General features: G+C 41.8%; 1 protein-coding gene and 1 pseudogene across 1 annotated transcript in view; both read right to left on the bottom strand.

The window, feature by feature from the left end:
* The window catches only part of Qpct (glutaminyl-peptide cyclotransferase), a 34,011-nt gene extending 28,219 nt beyond the window's left edge, over positions 1–5,792 (bottom strand). The window contains exon 1 of the mRNA XM_055621918.1: positions 5,592–5,792. Coding sequence (XP_055477893.1) covers positions 5,592–5,711 — 120 coding nt within the window. The 5' untranslated portion in view covers positions 5,712–5,792. The remainder of the gene's footprint in view (positions 1–5,591) is intronic.
* A 2,927-nt stretch (positions 5,793–8,719) lies between these two features.
* On the bottom strand, positions 8,720–9,632 carry LOC129687483 (glyceraldehyde-3-phosphate dehydrogenase-like; annotated as a pseudogene).
* Positions 9,633–16,950: the final 7,318 nt, after the last annotated feature.

Below are 16,950 nucleotides of genomic sequence, written 5' to 3'. Positions count from 1 at the left end.
TAGGTGGCTCTAGAGCCTGTCAAATTAATGATCCATATCTAAGCTTCATACTCTCCAACTGCAAAAGACGCTGTGTGTGAGAGCTAGATGCCAAATAACATTTTAAAAATCCTGATAGTAAGTGCAGCGGACAGACCCATGGATGCTCCTGAAAACAGACTCAAGTACTCATCCGTTCTTCAGCCTCCTGAGCTAAACCACAAAGATGGTTGGTTACATAAGTGCACTTCAATATTAAGACCTCCTTCCCCTTTTCTTTCTGAGGCCAGATGAATCTGCAAAAATTACAGAAATAACAAACTTCCTAGTTGGTGAAAAACACTGAAAACAAAGCAACTATGATCAATTATGCAAGTCCCTCGATTCACAAAAAGCCCTTGCAGAAAAGCATACAGCTTGCACAAGCTAAACAGCACACATTCAACTAAAGCAGTGGTTTTCAATCTGTGGGTCATGACCCCTCAGGGGTCCTCAAAGGACTCTTTCCCAGGAGTTGCCTAAGACCATCTGCATATCAGATATTTACATTAGGATTCATAGAAGTAGCAAAATCGCCGTTATGAAGCAGCAATGAGAGTAATTTTGTGGTTGGGGGTCACCACAGCATGAGGAACTATATCAAGGGGTCGCAACATTAGGAATGTCGAGAACCACTGAGCTACAGGAATTCTACCTTCCAAACTCACCAACTACAAAGCCTGTTTGGAAACAAGGATGAATAAGGAGACAAGAGTGGGAAGAAAGGATTTGCTCAGAGGGCAGTATCTGAACCCAACACAGTGCTGAAGCTGGATCCGGAGGGGCACACCTGTGACCCCAACACTTGAGAGCCAGAGATAGAAGAATCACTCCTAGTTTGAAGCCAGTCTGACCTACCCAGTGAGCTCCAGCTCTACAACAGAACTGCATAGTGATAGTCTGCCCCAAAACAAACAAAAGGAAACAGCATGAAGCCCAATAGAAAATGCAAACTCCAAGCTTATTTAGGTGTATTTCAGTTGAAAGGCACTTCAGCAGTTTCTGTTGGTGCCATCATTCTCAGTGGAACAAGGCTCTCTTACAGCCCTGGCCTTGTCTTTTCATCCAGGCAGAGAGGACAATGACGTCTGCTCTAGGTGACGAGAACCTTTCAGCTAAAACAAACCTGTGAACCAGATATCCTGAAGCATCTCTCATCTAATCCCATGGTTCCAGCATGGTCCCAGGCCAGAAGCGTTTGGTTACATAATTTGGAAAGGTGGCCTAGCCTGCAGGGAATGGGGATTCCAAAGCACTGAATGTAAAAGAGATCATGAGAGAAATACAACCAGTTCAAGATTCTATCTTTTATGAACATTCTAGACAGTAGTCAGATTAAACTCTTACTGGTGTGGGGGGGCCAAGGACCGATGCTTCTGGGAAAGGAGTTGGAAACTGACCAAGATACTGCCTTTTTGTCCAATGTGAATGGGTTTGCTTCTTAAAACAAGAACAGAGAGGGACACAACAACTGAGGGACCAATCCCAGCTCCTCATTGAGTAGTTATGTCTAAGGAAAGTTTCCTAATGTGTAAATGTGAGTGTCATGTTTCTTAACCACCAGACAGCAGAGACTATGAGATGACAGTTGTGGGGTTTTTTTGTTTGTTTGTTTTGTTTTGTTTTCCTCTACTGGTACCCAGGTCCTATGGACCTCTCTGTCCCTGCCTTGAAGTCTTCTGTTTCCACAAGAGTCACAGGGGAGCCATGGAGTAGGGGGGATCTTAAGGCAGCTTAGAATAGCAAATGGTTTAGAACAGAAAGCTGTGAACTGTTGGAGATAGCAGTTTGTAGCTTGGGAAACCTCCCCTGTGCCCTTCAGAATCTTTGCCTCTCCGCCTCTAATGTGACCTGAATTTTCCTGCTTCAGCTTTATCACAATAAGGAAAAATTCTTCTTCTAGTTAAAATACATCATGTGTTAGCTTTACTGGTAGAGATTTGCGAACAACATCAATGTTCAAGACAAAGAAATAAACTATCAACTGAGATGACTTTGCAATCAAGTTACACTTTCAGTGGATTTTATCAGCTTACAGTAAGATTCACGACACACCATTAATCATATTAAACTGTATGTACAATTCTAACTCTGCAAAAATACTTATGTATATTTTTTAAAATAATACCATGAATTTAGCTTTTAATGCAAGCTAGCCACTGTGCTGTTGTACATGCTCATTTAATCTTCATAACTAGCTAAAATTTAATCAGTTACCCATCTCTATAAGTCCCTTTCTCTCTCTCTCTCTCTCTCTTTCTCTCTCTCTCTCTCTCTCTCTCTCTCTCTCTCTGTGTGTGTGTACATAGGGTGGGGGCAATAAAAACACCCCAAAGATTAAGATGAATTATATGAAGAATGAGATTGTGGGTAGTGTTTGTTTTCTTTTTAGAATACATTATTTTGTATTTCTGGAGTTTTCTATAATGGGTACATGTTACATTCACAACTAGGACATGTCAAGTAAAGCTGCACCATTTAGCTCATTGGAGCTAACATTTCATTTAAAATGTAGGAAGCTTTTCTCAGTGTGGATTGATCATCTTACCCAGGTCTTCCTTCTTGCTTAGCTTCTTTAGGTGTACAGATTTTAGTATGTTTGTTTATTCTATATTATATGTCATGTCCACTTGTAAGTGAGTATATACCATGTGTGTCTTTCTGCTTCTGGGATACCTCACCCAGGGTGATCTTTTCTAGTTCCCACCATTTGCCTGCAAATTTCATGACAGCAGTTCTCATCTAAAGGAGAATTGATTTATTGAGATTATTTAAACAAAAACACAAACACAAAAACACTAAACCAAAAAATGGATCTGCAGTAAAGAACCAGGGCAGGAAATGAGGGAGGGGTGGGATTCACTAACAGTCATTCTAGATATGGATCATCCTTTAGCATAATAATAACTTGAAAACTGGGGAGGGAGGCCAAGGAACCAGGAGTCTAGAGGTGAGGGAAGAAAAGACACCATAAACAAGCTCCTTGATTCAGAATGCCACTTGGGATCTATCTTGGCCCACAGAGATGGTTAGGGTTAGGGTTAGGGTTAGTTAGGGTTAGGGTTAAGAAAGGTCTTCCTCTGTCCTCCAAACCATAAGCCAACACACACACACACACACACACACACACACACCTGGGCTATTTAGACACTGTTCCTCCGTCAGCCAATACTTACCTGTTATAAAAGAGAAAGTAAAAAACAAAACAACAACAACAACCAAAAAAAAAAGGGGGGGGGTTTAAGCCAAATTCTAGAGCCTCAGTTCACTAGCTTAATAATCCTATTTCAAGTCTGTAAATAGAGATAAGCACAGTCTTCATGGGATACTGTGACATTCAAGTGACGGGGTTTTATGTATCTGACAAGTTTGTATCTTGCACCTTTATGTCAATATCCTTTAGAACACATGCAGATGCTGGTCCAGCTGGGAGCATAACCATTTATAATGTTTCTAGGCTTCAAATCATTAAATCATGGTTCTAAATACAGCCATAAATCAGGGTTGATCTGCTTTTGCACATTAGATACCAATAACAGAGGCACACCTCCATTTCTAAACAAAGGCAATGGGTTTCAAAACTGATGCTTTCATTATCACACTTCTCCCGTAGGCAGCCTGGTGCACAGAGAGCACACCCCTTCTGATTAAAACAGGCAAACGTCACACCTTTATGACAGGAAGGCATGTGTTTTAGTGTGGACTAATTCATCTCCCAGGCTGCAAAGTGGAGCTGGCTGCCTGGGAGAGTTTATGGAGGCCTTCAGAACCAGGAGAAGCAGGAGGAGCTATTAACTGAGAAATGTCATGGCTGACTGTCACTCAGGTGTGCCATTTGAGAGTGTTTGCTTTCCCAGCGAAACAGTCATTAGAAGCATCTTAAAATAAAGAAAACAGAAATTCCTATTTCTCAAAGGTTAAACTCACGTTAGCGTAAACCATTTTACGAACACGGTCCATAGAATCAACTGACCAGGACTCAAGGGGCTCACAGAGATCAGGGGCCATGTCTGGGTCTGACATAGGGGCTCTGCATCTGTGTTATGGTTGTGTAGCTCAGTGTTCTTGCAGGATTCCTAACGGTGGGAGCAGGGGTCGCCTCTGACTCTTTGGCCTACCTTTGGGACCTTTTCCTCCAGCCTTGAGGTGAGAGTGCACGCCTGGTCTTACTGTACCTGTCATGCCATGTTTGGTTGAGCAGGTCCCTGGAAGTCCTGCCCTTTTCTGAGAAAAGGTGAAGAACGGTGAATCTGCGGGGGGGGGGGGGGGGGGGAAGAGGGGGGGGGGGGACTGTAATAGGGATGTGATATGTAGGGATGTAATATTGCAAGAGAAGAATAAATAAAGAGAAAACACCTATAAAAAAATAATCACAGAATGCTGTCCCACCTAGAAACACCCCTGCCTACCACACATGCTCAGCCCCTGACAATACATCCCACACATTTAAATATTCCTTAAAGAAACATTTGACCTGGTGCCATAGTCTGGTTTGAATATCTCCTTCCCAGTGCTTGACCTCCCAGGTACCCCCAAAGCAGTGCCACAGAGAATTCTGTTCAGCTGCCAGGCAGCGCTTCAAGCCCCTGCGGGAAGCCGTTTTAATCCTCGAGGGAGTGATTGAAGCTGAGTGAGCTGACTTCCCTAGCGCCCACTGCGCTCCGGGTGTAATGGGGATCTGTCGTGAGCCCCGGGAGAAGCTGGCTAAGCTTGAGCTCACCTGAAGTGGGCCATTCATAACACAAGTGCGTGAGGCTAACTGGGAATGAGCATTTCGGACGTGCAGAAGTGCTGAGAGCGTCGGGAACAGCCATTTGGTAGTGTTGTTTAAAGTTTGTATCCCTCGACTGATGCCTTTCTTAGTTTCTTAAAAGGCATGGCGTTTTACTCCGAAACCATCAACATTTGCACAGCCCTTAGCAGTTTGATGGTTTCAAAACAGTTGCACAAGAAAAGGAAGTAATTGTGAATCTGTTTTCTTCACACTGAGCAACTTGGCAAATCGTTCTCATTCTGTATTCCTTAAATGAGATTTCCACAACTGAATTCATTTATCTGAAAACAGCATGGGCCTCTTTTGAGTTTAAGTATCTAACAATACGTTGGCGCTGAGTCGGCAGGGAAACTCAAACCCCGTGGAACATCTTTGCATGCGGTAGTTGGGGTTCCGCGGACACACCCCTAGACGCGCAGTCTAGACACCCAGGAGCTCCGTGAGCGTGGGGATCGCCGGCCTCGCGGGTCGCGAGTGGACCGTGGCGCCCCCAAATCCCTGCTCTTGTACAGCCAGGGAGATACACACTTCCTGTGCCTATCAGCACCCCCATCAGAGCTCAGCCAAAGGGAGGCGGTGACATCACCCAGCCCCCAGGAGTCTCCAGCTCAGCCTAGAGACCGGCCCTGGCGCCCAGGCTTGGGAAAGAGAACACGGGCTCCCCGGGTGGAGTAGGGACCGGGCAGGAGGACAGCATCCCTGACCCACCTCCCGCTAGTCCGGGAGAAGGTGGCCGAGTCTCACGTCCTGGCACCCTCCGAGAGCCACTGAGGTCGAGCGCGCAGCGGCCACCCCTCACCTTTTCTTGAGTCCAGGCAGTGGAGCCCGGTCTCCGACTCCCGGCTGTCAGGGACAGGACGGAGGCCAGCAGCAGCAGGTGGAGGGAGCCCACGGCGCGCCGGGCTCTGCCGCCTGCCATCTCTGCAACAGAGTGTGGGCGCGGATTGCCCAGGCCGCCGACGGTCACGAGCCCGGGAACGCGCGCCGGTCGCCTTCCCCCTTCTCCACCCCCGGGTTGACTGTGCCCGCCTCCCCATCGCCTCCTGTGGCCTCCCGCTGCGCAGCACACACAGAAGCCAGCAGGCCCCCTCCCCAAGACGCCACCTAGCCAGGGGACTGGGCTGCCCTGGAGAGCTCGAAAGGAAGGAAGAGCATGGAAAAGACTTCCTGTGATCCACAGCGCCTTAGAAGGGAGTCACGGAAAGGAAAAGAGTTTAACAGGTCCTGGGGGCTGTAAGTGGTTTTCTGCACCTATTCATGGATGGGACTGGACAGAGTCAGTGTTTGTGCAATGCTCTGCACCCGGGACCTAGGTGCTCCCGTTTACTCCGCTAACCCCATTTGACACGTGTGGAAAGTGAGACCTCCCTGGAGGAAGCCGGAAGCTTCCTAGAAAAGCCTGGAAGCCCCTAGAGAAAGCGTTTCTCTGGAACAGCTGTTTCCAACCTTCCTAATATTGCGATCCCTTAACACAGTTGTGGTGACTCCCAACCATAAAACTGTTCTTGTTGCTACGTCTTGGCCGTAATTTTGCTGCTGTCGTGAATCGCAGTGTAGTTATCTGATGTGCAGGATGGTCCTAAGCGCGCCCTGTAAAGGATCTTTGAACCCACAGGTTGAGGACCACTTCTCTAGAGGTGGCCATTTTGACCTTGTGTCTCTTTGCTCGAAAAGAATTGCCTCGCCTTTAAGAGACAGACCACTGTATTCCCAAAATGGCACGTAATTGGTGGGTCGAAATAACTACTGAAATATATGAGACGTAAAATACTGCAGTGGCCCGCGAAGGTAATTATATCTAATGGCTGTCTCCAAAAGGAGAGGTGGCCTTCTGCTTCACTGGTTCAGAGTCGAACATTCAACTAAACACAAAACGAAAATAACAGGAGTTTGTGTGTGTGCTATATGTGAATATCCTAGTAAGGAATAAAGGAACATCTTTATTCCATAAAGAGCATAATACGTGTTTGTGTGGCATTAAGTGTTATAATCAAACTATGGATAGTTTAAAAGTCTACGGGGGGGGGATGCTCCTTTTATATGCAAACGTTATGCCATTTGTATACAAGGGATTATGTTTGTGGATTATGATACTGAGAGGATAATACCAGAAAGAAACAATCTCCTGCAGACACTGGGTGATTTTTTTTTTTTTTTTTTTTGGCAGCATAAATCATTATTATCTAGACAATCCTATCTTAAAAAAGAAAAACACACAGACTGGCTGGATATGGGTCTCAGTGTGAGGCACACGTGTTCAGTCGCCAGCACGGCAGGAGGAGAGAGAAGAAGCAGGGCTAGCCGGTGGTTTAGTGGTTTAGTGGTAGGGTACTTCCGGCCTGAGGTGTGAAGATGGTCTCTTCTTCGCAATGAGGATAAAGCTTCCTTCTGTCTCAAGTCGGCTCCCAGCTACATCGAATTTTTAGAAAAATCAGAACAAAGACACAAGGAACTATTTTCTAGGGAACCAAAGTTAATGGTAATGAAATCTTTCAGAAGCACACACGTACACACATCTTCCTAAGCTTGGCTGCTACAGTGTGTTTTTAGGGAGAGCGGTGCTGCAATTGAAAACGGAATGGAGGTGTCTCTTTGCTAGTCTACGGATCGCTGTAACTGTATTCGGGTCTAGGGTTTGTGTGACAATTTACATATCCAGACCTAATGTTAGCTGTTTTCCTTGGGATACCCAGGGACAGTTCTCATAATCAGACCTTTTTAGAAGTTTCTTTTGGTTCAGTATTCAGAACAAACCACTATCAACAGTTTCTAGTATACTTCCTCTTTGTAACTAAGGCAACCTTGAAATAGTGGGTTTCCTGAATGGTTAAGGAATGAAGAACCTATCTTGCTTACCTCTTTGCTTTTTTTTTTCTTTTTTTTTTTTTATGTTTTCACAGTATGACTCCTTTGAGAGAGAAGAAGAAGAAATTCCAAACCTATGTTGGAAAAAAAAAAAAAGGTGAACCACAATAGCATGCTAAGTGAAAGCCATTCAAAATAAAACTGTGGAATTGCTTAAGCTAAAATGTTAACATCACTTTGCCATGCTTCCTTCTCCCTAGGTCTCTGATTTGTGTTGTAATTTTTAGTGAGATGTTCTTGCACTTTGGCATCCACAGGAAGCAGACTCTGAAGGGTTTAGAAAGTAGGATGTGTTTAGGGTGTGCCCTTGGGACAAACCCAAGGAGAAGGCAGAGGCAGCTGTCAACATCTAAGTGGGACCCTTATACCAGATGGGGGCCATGGAGCTGAAATAGCAGTCAAGGTGGTCCTGCGATGGGCCAAAATGGCTTGGTCTTTATCGGTTCATCTCGATGGAGGGATTTCTGCAAGAGACTGTGCTGCCAAGAAAGCTGTAGCCAGCAGCACTCCAACAGCTGGAGCAGTCCTTCCCTGAAGCGAGACCTAAGCAGCATATCTCTCTGGGTACTCAAGAGCATTTGTACGCAAATACACATATAGGCCTGGCATTGAGTACCCAAAAGTACTCAGGTGCATTTGAAGAGGATGTTGGAACTTGTACAAATGGTTAATATTTTGTGTAGTGACTGATTTTTGATCAATTGAGTTTTAACTCAATTTCTTACAACTTCCCACAAATCTACAAACCCCTACCTTCCACTTGCACATCTCTTGATTCCTATAGGGGGCGTGCAGTGAACTTTATTGATGGCATTCAAGACAGTAGAATTCCCTAGGCCCCTTCCCTTCTCCTGGGGGGGTCTAAGACAGGAAACTGTGAGGAGAGGTGCTCAGTGTGTTGGGGACTGAGTTGGGACAGGAATTCCTCAGCAACCAAGGATCCCTGTGTGTGTGTGTCTCTGTCTGTCTGTCTGTCTCTCTCTCTCTTGTTCTTACAGGACTCGGTGGTCCAGGGCTTCTTACTCCTTCAAAGTCCATGGTCCAACCCCCTTTATTGTTGTATCAGGAAATGAGCTTTACAGCATTTTCACTGAAATCAATGTTAACCCCAGCATCAAAGGCAAAAGAGTATGTGTTACTGTTGAAGTCACAAGAGACAACCTGGTCTTCAGTGTAGCCCAGGATGCCCTTTAGTGGGCCCTCCAATGCCTGTTTCACCACCTTCTTGATGTCACCATTTTTGGCAGCTTTCCCCAGATGGCATGTCACAACCATGATAGATACTCTGGGGGTAGGAACATGGAAGGCCATGCCAGTGGGTTTCCTCTTCAGTTCTGGAATGACCTTGCCCACAGCTCGGTGGTGTCAGTGGATACCAGGATGGTCTTCTGGGCAGCCTCAGAGCTATCATGCCACAGATCCCCAGGTGGGTCATCCAAAGTCTTCTGACTAGATAGCATGGACAGTGATCATGAGTCCCTCCATGAGGTCAAAGTTGTAATGGATGACTGTGGAGGTGGGGGTGGAGGTGCAAAGCTGTTGGCAGGACAGGAGGCAATGCTGATAATCTTGAGTGAGCTGTCACATTTCTCATGGTTCACACCCATCACAAACACAGGGGCATTGGCAGAGGGGCAGAGATGGTGACACTTTCGCTCTACCCTTCAAGTGGGCCCTGGCCATCTCCACGGTGGTGAAGACACCAGTAGGATTCACAATGTATTTGGCACCAGCATCACACTCCTGGAAGTGTGGTAGAGGTGGCCTTCCCATTGATGACAAGTTTCCTAGTCTCAGCCTTGGCTGTGCTGTGAATCTTGCTGTAGGTGGAATCATAATGGAACAAGTAGACCATATAGATGAAGCCAATGCAGGGGTGGTTAACGGCAACAATATTCACTTCACCAGAGTTGTAGGTAGCCCTGATGATTAGGCACTCAATACAACCAAATCCATTCACTCCCACCTTCGCCATCATGTGTCAGGGACTAGTCTGGCACACCACAAGAAAATATGGCTGTCTCTGGACCAGGGTTGGGGGAGGTTAAGAGCCTTTCTTGAGTCTTATGCACCAAATATCTTTCTTTCGCCTTTCTTCATTCATTCTTCCATCCCTACTTCATTCTAGGTGCTTCTGGAAATCTTTAACATTCGCTATTTTTTTCTTTATTGCAACTTTTCCTATTCTCAGACTCTTCTTGTGGAAAGTAACAAGTAAGCTTTATGTTTTAAACACTGAAGATGCTGTACATGGTGAGACCTTTTCTCAAAAAAAATGGAAAAAATAATATAGGAAATACACAATATTTAAATATATATAAATGAAAATGAAAAGACTACTGCAGTGTGTAGAGTAAAAAACATAAGAGAAATTAAAATTAAAATAGCTAGATTTACTTAAGAATTTATCAAAATGGACTAAAGAGACAGACAGGTCAGTAGTTAAGACTGCTTGCAATCATGAGAACTGGAGATTGGGTCCCAGCAACCACACAATGAGCAGGGTGTTCCCCCAAGGGTAGGAATCCTACTCATGAAGGAGTGGAGTCAAGGGGACTGTCAGGGCTTGTTCAGACAGAGACACTTCCTCAAGTGAATAATGGACAGCCAGACAGGAAGCTATCCCACCAAGCTTCCACATACAAGAACACACACACATACACACACATACACACACACACACACACACACACACATACACACACTGAAATTAATAAGTAAAAGCAACTCTTTTTAAAATGTTTATTGACAAAACAATAGGAAGTACCATTTTATTAGATCTCAATTTCAAAATGCGTATCTTTTAAACAACTTTATAATTATGATACACATTTTAAATATAAACTGTGATCAAACTTTAGCATACACATACACCTGCGAGTTCATAGACAGAGAAATGAACATCTTTGCTACCTGCAAAATGCTCTCCTTCCTTGGGAAGCCAGCCCTGCATTACCTGATCCCAGACCACCACCTGTCAGCCACTCTGTCTTGCAGAGTCATTACACGAAGCACGCACAACTTTGCTTTACTAGCCACCGGGTGTGAGAATTTCAGCTTCTCCACATTCCCACCAATACTCCACATGGCCAGTCTCTAACTGTAACCACAAGGAGAGATGACTGAGGTCACTCTGTTCTGCTTCTGCTTTATTTTCTATTCCATTAACTTCTCTTCTCATCTTTATTTATTTCCTTCTTGTTTTGGTTTAACTTTGGTATTCCTACTTTTTTTTAATTTCTGATGTGGACAATGTAAGTTTGAGTCAGTAGTTTACAACATTTCCACTTTCTAACAGGAAGCCTTGAGTTACTGCAATTCCCCCTTAAATGCTCCACATGTATCACTATGGTGACTTTTTCTTTTCATTCAGTTCGGTTACTTCAGTTTCCCTTGGATCTATTTCTTTACACAGCGCATGCATGTACGTGTATATGCCACATGTGTGAGGGTGCCCACGAAGGCCAGAAGAGGATGTTAGATCTCCCGAAGCCAGAGCTACAGGTGGTGGTGAACACTGGCGCTGACCACCAAACCCTGGTCCTGTGGCAGAGCGGCAAGCCCTCTCAAACCACGAGGCTGCCTCTCCGACCTTCGACCCAGGCATTCTTTAAGTTCTGTTATTTAAATTTCAGACAGGCGAAGATTTTCCTTACTGATTTTTATTGCTCTCATCTTTAATTCCATGATAGTCAAAGGATATGTAGATCAGTATTTTTTTTTTTAGTCTTGAGGAATGTTTCATATCTAAGAATTAAAGCTGTCTCTGTAAATCTTCCCTTGTGAGGGTAAAAAGAATGATGTATTGATCTATTTTTAAAAGGAACAGTGTTCTACTAGTGCAACCTAGGTCAAGGTGGCTGATGTGTTTCCAAAATCTACTTGTTCTATTGATTACTCAAGAAATGATGTTGGAATGTCTAATTATGATTATGAATTTGTCTATTTTTCCTTGCAGTTCTATAAATTGTTATAGTACTCATTTCTAAGCTTGTCTGATGAGTATATAATGTTTATATATAAGTATAATGTCCTTTCAAAAATTATCCCTTTATCCTTATTAAATGACTCTGTAATTGGTATTATCTTTGGCTCTTCAGTCTATTTTCTTCAACTATTAATAGAATCATTTGAGGTTTCTTTTGATAAATGTTAATGTGGTGTACTTTTCCATCTTCATACTTCCTTTTTAAAAAAAAATTTGTAGAAGCACAAGTTCTTCTTAAAATCTTTTTTTGTTATGTGGGCTGGAGAAATGGTCCAGAGATTAAGATCACTGGATACTCCTGTAGGGGACACAGGTTTGATTCCCAGCACCCACATGAGAGCTCACAACCATCTGTAATGCCAGTCCCAGGAGATTTGATGCCTTTGGTCTCTGTTCATGCACCAGGCATGAATTTAGTGCACAGACATGCATGCAGGCAAAAGTGTACATATTGAATAAAATAGCATTTCATTAAAGTTATCTTCTTGGGGGGCTTATTATGTTGCTTGTGTGGAGGGCAAAGAACAACCCTCTGGAGTCAATTGTTCCGACACCCTGAGGAGTCTGGGCATCAAACTAAGGTCAACAGAATTGGCAACAAGCATCTCTATCTGCTGAGCCATCTTACCCAACCCCTCTTTACAATAAGAAATGGACTTACTAGAGACAGCATACAGATAAGTCTTGCTTTTTTATATAATTCCACTGTAGATGTCTTTTAAAAGAGGGGTTTATAATTAGTGTGGTTATTGATATGATCAGATAGACATATATATTACTCTACTACTTATGTTTTATGTATTCTATCTGGATTTTGTTAATCTTTACCATTTTCTATGATTACCATGGTTAACTGACTTTTTTAAGACTAATTTGTTTTATCTCTTTTGTTGACTGACCTAGCTACAATCCAGGGATTTTTGGTTTTGTTTGGGGGTATTGGTTGTTTTTTTTTTTTTCAATTGGAGTTTGTATAAATGTGTTTGGATTTATATTGTATACATTTTTAGTGTATCATAATCTTAAAGAATAGCTGACCTGGTCATTTGTGGATCACGAGAGACTTCTATTGTTCCTCTCTTGGGTCTTTGTATTATTTTAGTTGTATGTTAGGTAACCCACAGTAAATTGTCTTTTCACCAAGGAGTGACTTTTAACAAGAATGTTTAAATGAGTATGTCTAAGTCCCTTACAAACTCATTAACAATTTCTAGTTTCCTTCCTTTATTTGTATAGAGGCTTATACTCATCTGGTACAGCTTCCTGTGTAACTAAAATATATCTTCATTATTTCTTGTGTTTTAGGTACAGTAGCAACTGGTTCTCTCTGTGTGTATGCTGAAAAAGTCTTTTTCATCATCATTAACTTTTATTATTTCCTTTGAGTATAGGATCTATGCTGACAGACTTTTTTTTCAGTGCTTTAAATATAATGCTACAGTGCATCTTGACTTGTTTTACTTTGGAGAAGAGTTCTGCTATCATCCTTTTTTTTTTTTTGCCTCTGTATATAATGTCTTTTTAAAAATTTGCTCTTTTGATTTTTTTTCATTTTTTTTATATTGCTGCTGCTGCTATTGTTATTTTTTTTTTTTAGTATTATATTGTTTTGGCATGGTCTCTTTATGTAGCCTTGGCTGTTCTGGGGCCCTGGAGTTCTCTATGTAGAGCAGGCTGGCCTTGAACTCTTAAAAATCCTTCTGTGTTTGTCACCTAAGTTCTAGAATTAAAAGACAGATGTGCACCAGCACACCCAACTTGTAATACTCTCTTTTAAAAAAAAAACTTTGAAATTTATGTATGTGTATATCTGTGTGTCTCTTTGGGTATATATCCAGGCGCACACAGGAGCCCAACAGAGTCAGAAGAGAAAGTTAGATCCCCTTGGAGATGGAGTTATGGGTGGCACCCTGTGTAGGTGCTGGGAAACTAACTCCAGTCCCCTAGAAGAGCAGCAAACACTCTTTCAAGTTTTATATTTAATTGTATAAGTCATTAGTTGAACTCATTTTTGTGTTCTTGTGATTTGGATATACTGAGCTTTTTTGGTCAAGTGATTTTAAGTGTTCTTAAAATTTGGAAGTTTATCAGCTATAACCTCTTCACATATGTCTAACCACTCTGTTCCCATACATACTCCACACTCGCTTGGAATCTCTACTTGCACATGCAGTCATTTGTTTAAAGTTTTCCATTAGATTTGGGAGTTCTATTTGTTAATCTTTCTCTCTCTCTCTCTCTTTCTATTTGTCTGCCTTTTATCTCTTTCACTCTTATTTTATTTCTCTTCAAGTTTACAACTCTTTTCTCTTGCAGTATTTAATCTGCTCTTCATCTCATTAATGTTGTTTTCTTCATCTCAGACATTTTCTTTATATGACCGGTTTACATCCTCTTTATATCACCATGTCTTCGGTTGTATGTTTATATATTTTCTTCCGCCTTCTTAGATATATGGAATAGTTATAAGAACTGTTTAGCCTCATCTGATCACCTATATCTGTATCTTTTTCTACAGTAGATTTTTATTCTCCTTGCTATGGATTGAATATGCCTATTCCTTTGCATACCAAGTAATTTTAATAGTTAACAGGCATAGTAAAATTTAATATTTTAAATGCTGGGAATTTATTTTGTATTCCTTTAAGCAGTTTTTATCTTTGTCCTAGAATAGGGTTGATTAAGTTGGAAACATTTTGATGTTTTGGAGAGCTACTTTTAACTTTGCTAGCAGTGGGCAATCTAAGGCTCCTTTGATTCACCACTGAGGCAATTCTCTCTTCGACATGCTAATTCATTGTTTGTATTTGGAGATTTTTCCACTCAATGGCAGAAACATGAACTATTCCTGACTCTAACAGCACCTCAGGACTTGTTCTTTCTGCTCCGTTTTCATAGTTCTTTCTCCTGTGTTGAACAGTATCTTTGTGTGTGTTGTCGGTCAGTCCTCAGCTGAGACCTTGCAGAATTTAAAAAAAAAAACAAACAAAAAAAAAACCTCTCCACTGATTTCCATGAACCTCTCCTTTTTTTTTCCTAACCTTCTTTTTGCAAATCTAACCACCTGACTTCCCATATACTCAACTCCGTTCTTTTGTTTTGTTTTGTTTTTGTTTTTTTGTTTTCTTGCAGAGATCATCTCACGCTGCTTACAGTCCCCCAGCGGCACTGGCTCCTGGAAAGTAAGGTCAGCTAGGGAAGGCATCAGGCTCACTTCACTTCACTCCTTTTTCCATCACTTCCCCATGGTGCTTCTCTTCTAGTATGTGAGCAAGCATCATTTCTGGATAGGTTTCTTTTTCAAGATGAGATGATAAGCCCAGTCACATCCTGACTGGAAGCATCAGTGCCCTCCCTTTTCACATGCTGCATGACAGCGGGAAGCATAAATAGAGCAGTTCTGTTACCAGATGAAGGATGGCTGTTATCTCAGTTCTGCCATTGTTTGAGATGCATTGTGAACTATTTGCTTTTTTTCGTGAAATACCGCTTTGTAATTGAAAGAACAATGGCTAATAAATTATGAGTATGCAGACTTGGGTATTTGGCAGACATTTGCTTTAAAATGAATAAATGGTACCTATACCCTCAGGACAATAACTGACACTATTTGTTGCCAATGATAACATTGGAACTTTCAAGCAGAATTGGATTTAGAGAACTTTTTCTATTGTTTCTGCTACCGTGAGCCCAAGTTTCCTTTTGGCATAGCATTTTTTTCTGATGAAATCAGTGGGTTTTTTTAGAAGCGTAATTATAATATATAATGAAATGCTCAACATTTGGAATGTCTGTATAATTCAGAGTCAATATTTATTAGATTCCCAGTCAGCCATGTTATACAAAGAAACGATCCATTCAAAGCAAACGAGACCAGGAGCTTTTATCTAAAACAGAGTAAAGAAGTTTGGCTGAAGATTCTAGATGGCATCTGACTTTTAGGCCATATTTGTCATCTTTCAGTTCAGTAATGAAGATTTCCAAGTTATCTGTAAATTCTATTAAAATATGTTTCTCTCTTCCTGCTACACATGTTGGGGGCAGGCTTTTTTTTTTTAAATACTTCAACCAATAGCAGCTTGAATCTATCAGTAACTATCAGAAGCTAGCTGTCTTCTAAGAAGTTAGACACTAAAGATTTTTAAAATATATGCTCAACAATGCCAGTGCTCTTACAAAAATCATTTTGTTTTTTTGAAAAACGTAGGGTTTTTATATCTAAAAATGTGCTATGTAACATGTAATGCTTTCATTATTTTTAGTAAATCCACATTTAAGTATTTATGAAGTACTTTGCTTCACTTTTTAATACAACTATTGACAGACATAATCCACATAAATAAAAGCTACTGTGGCCCTCCATAATTGTTATTAATGTTAGGGCTCTTGAGACCAAAACATTTAAGAAGCATTGTTCTCAAAGCGATTTTACTTGGGAGAGATTCTATGTTAAGCCAACAGTTCTAACTGTGGACACACATTAGAATTGTTTCTAGTGTGTGGTCTTGGCATGGGCCTGTCTAAAGGCCCCCAGGTGATTCTAATGTGCAGCTAAAACTAAGAAGCACTGAATCGAGCCACATGGTTTGAGAAATACATTAGCAAAGATCCTATCATCAGGTTAATAATATTAGTAGAGTCCCGAGGGTAAAAGTAAAAAGACTGGAAATGGGCCATTCGTAGATGAATTATGAAATAAGCAATTTAGATTCAAAATTCCCCACTTAGTCTCTCGTTTCCTTGCTCACACCTCAAACTGAATCATGCCTCCTTTCGTTCCTTTAATAGTCATGGAGAATTAAAGAAGCCCACATCATAAATCTGCCCAAATCTGTCCATTGTGTCTTTCAGTAATGAAGGGGAAATAAAACTATTTCCTCTTGTAGTCTAGTGAGGTTTTGTTTTTTGATTTTTGTTTGTTTGCTTTATTTTGTTTTTTTCTGGATTTCATGTGAATCTTCCTAACGCCTTTCATAAGACCAGAGATCTCTCAAGATGGAAACTATAGAACAAGGGATCCTTTGTCTCTGCTTTCTGCTGTCCTCTCTCTCCATCTGGTAGACCAACATTCACTCTTCTCTAAAAGAAGGGGAGAGGCAGATTCCAGCGTACTTGACTCCATTTGTTTCTGATTTTTTTTTAATTTTTTTTATTCTTTATTAATTACACTTTATTCACTTTGTATCCCCCCTGTGGTTTCCTTCCTCCTCCGTCCCAATCCCTCCCTTCCTCCACCCTTTGCATGCATGCCCCTCCCCAAGTCCACTGATAGGGGAGGTCTTCTTTTCCTTCCTTGTTTCTGTTT

This window comes from Psammomys obesus, unplaced genomic scaffold (genome assembly GCF_907164565.1).
Source record: "Psammomys obesus unplaced genomic scaffold, mPsaObe1.curated_primary_1811, whole genome shotgun sequence".
Taxonomy (NCBI): Eukaryota; Metazoa; Chordata; class Mammalia; order Rodentia; family Muridae; genus Psammomys; species Psammomys obesus.
This window is presented reverse-complemented; position numbering and strand designations above follow the sequence as displayed.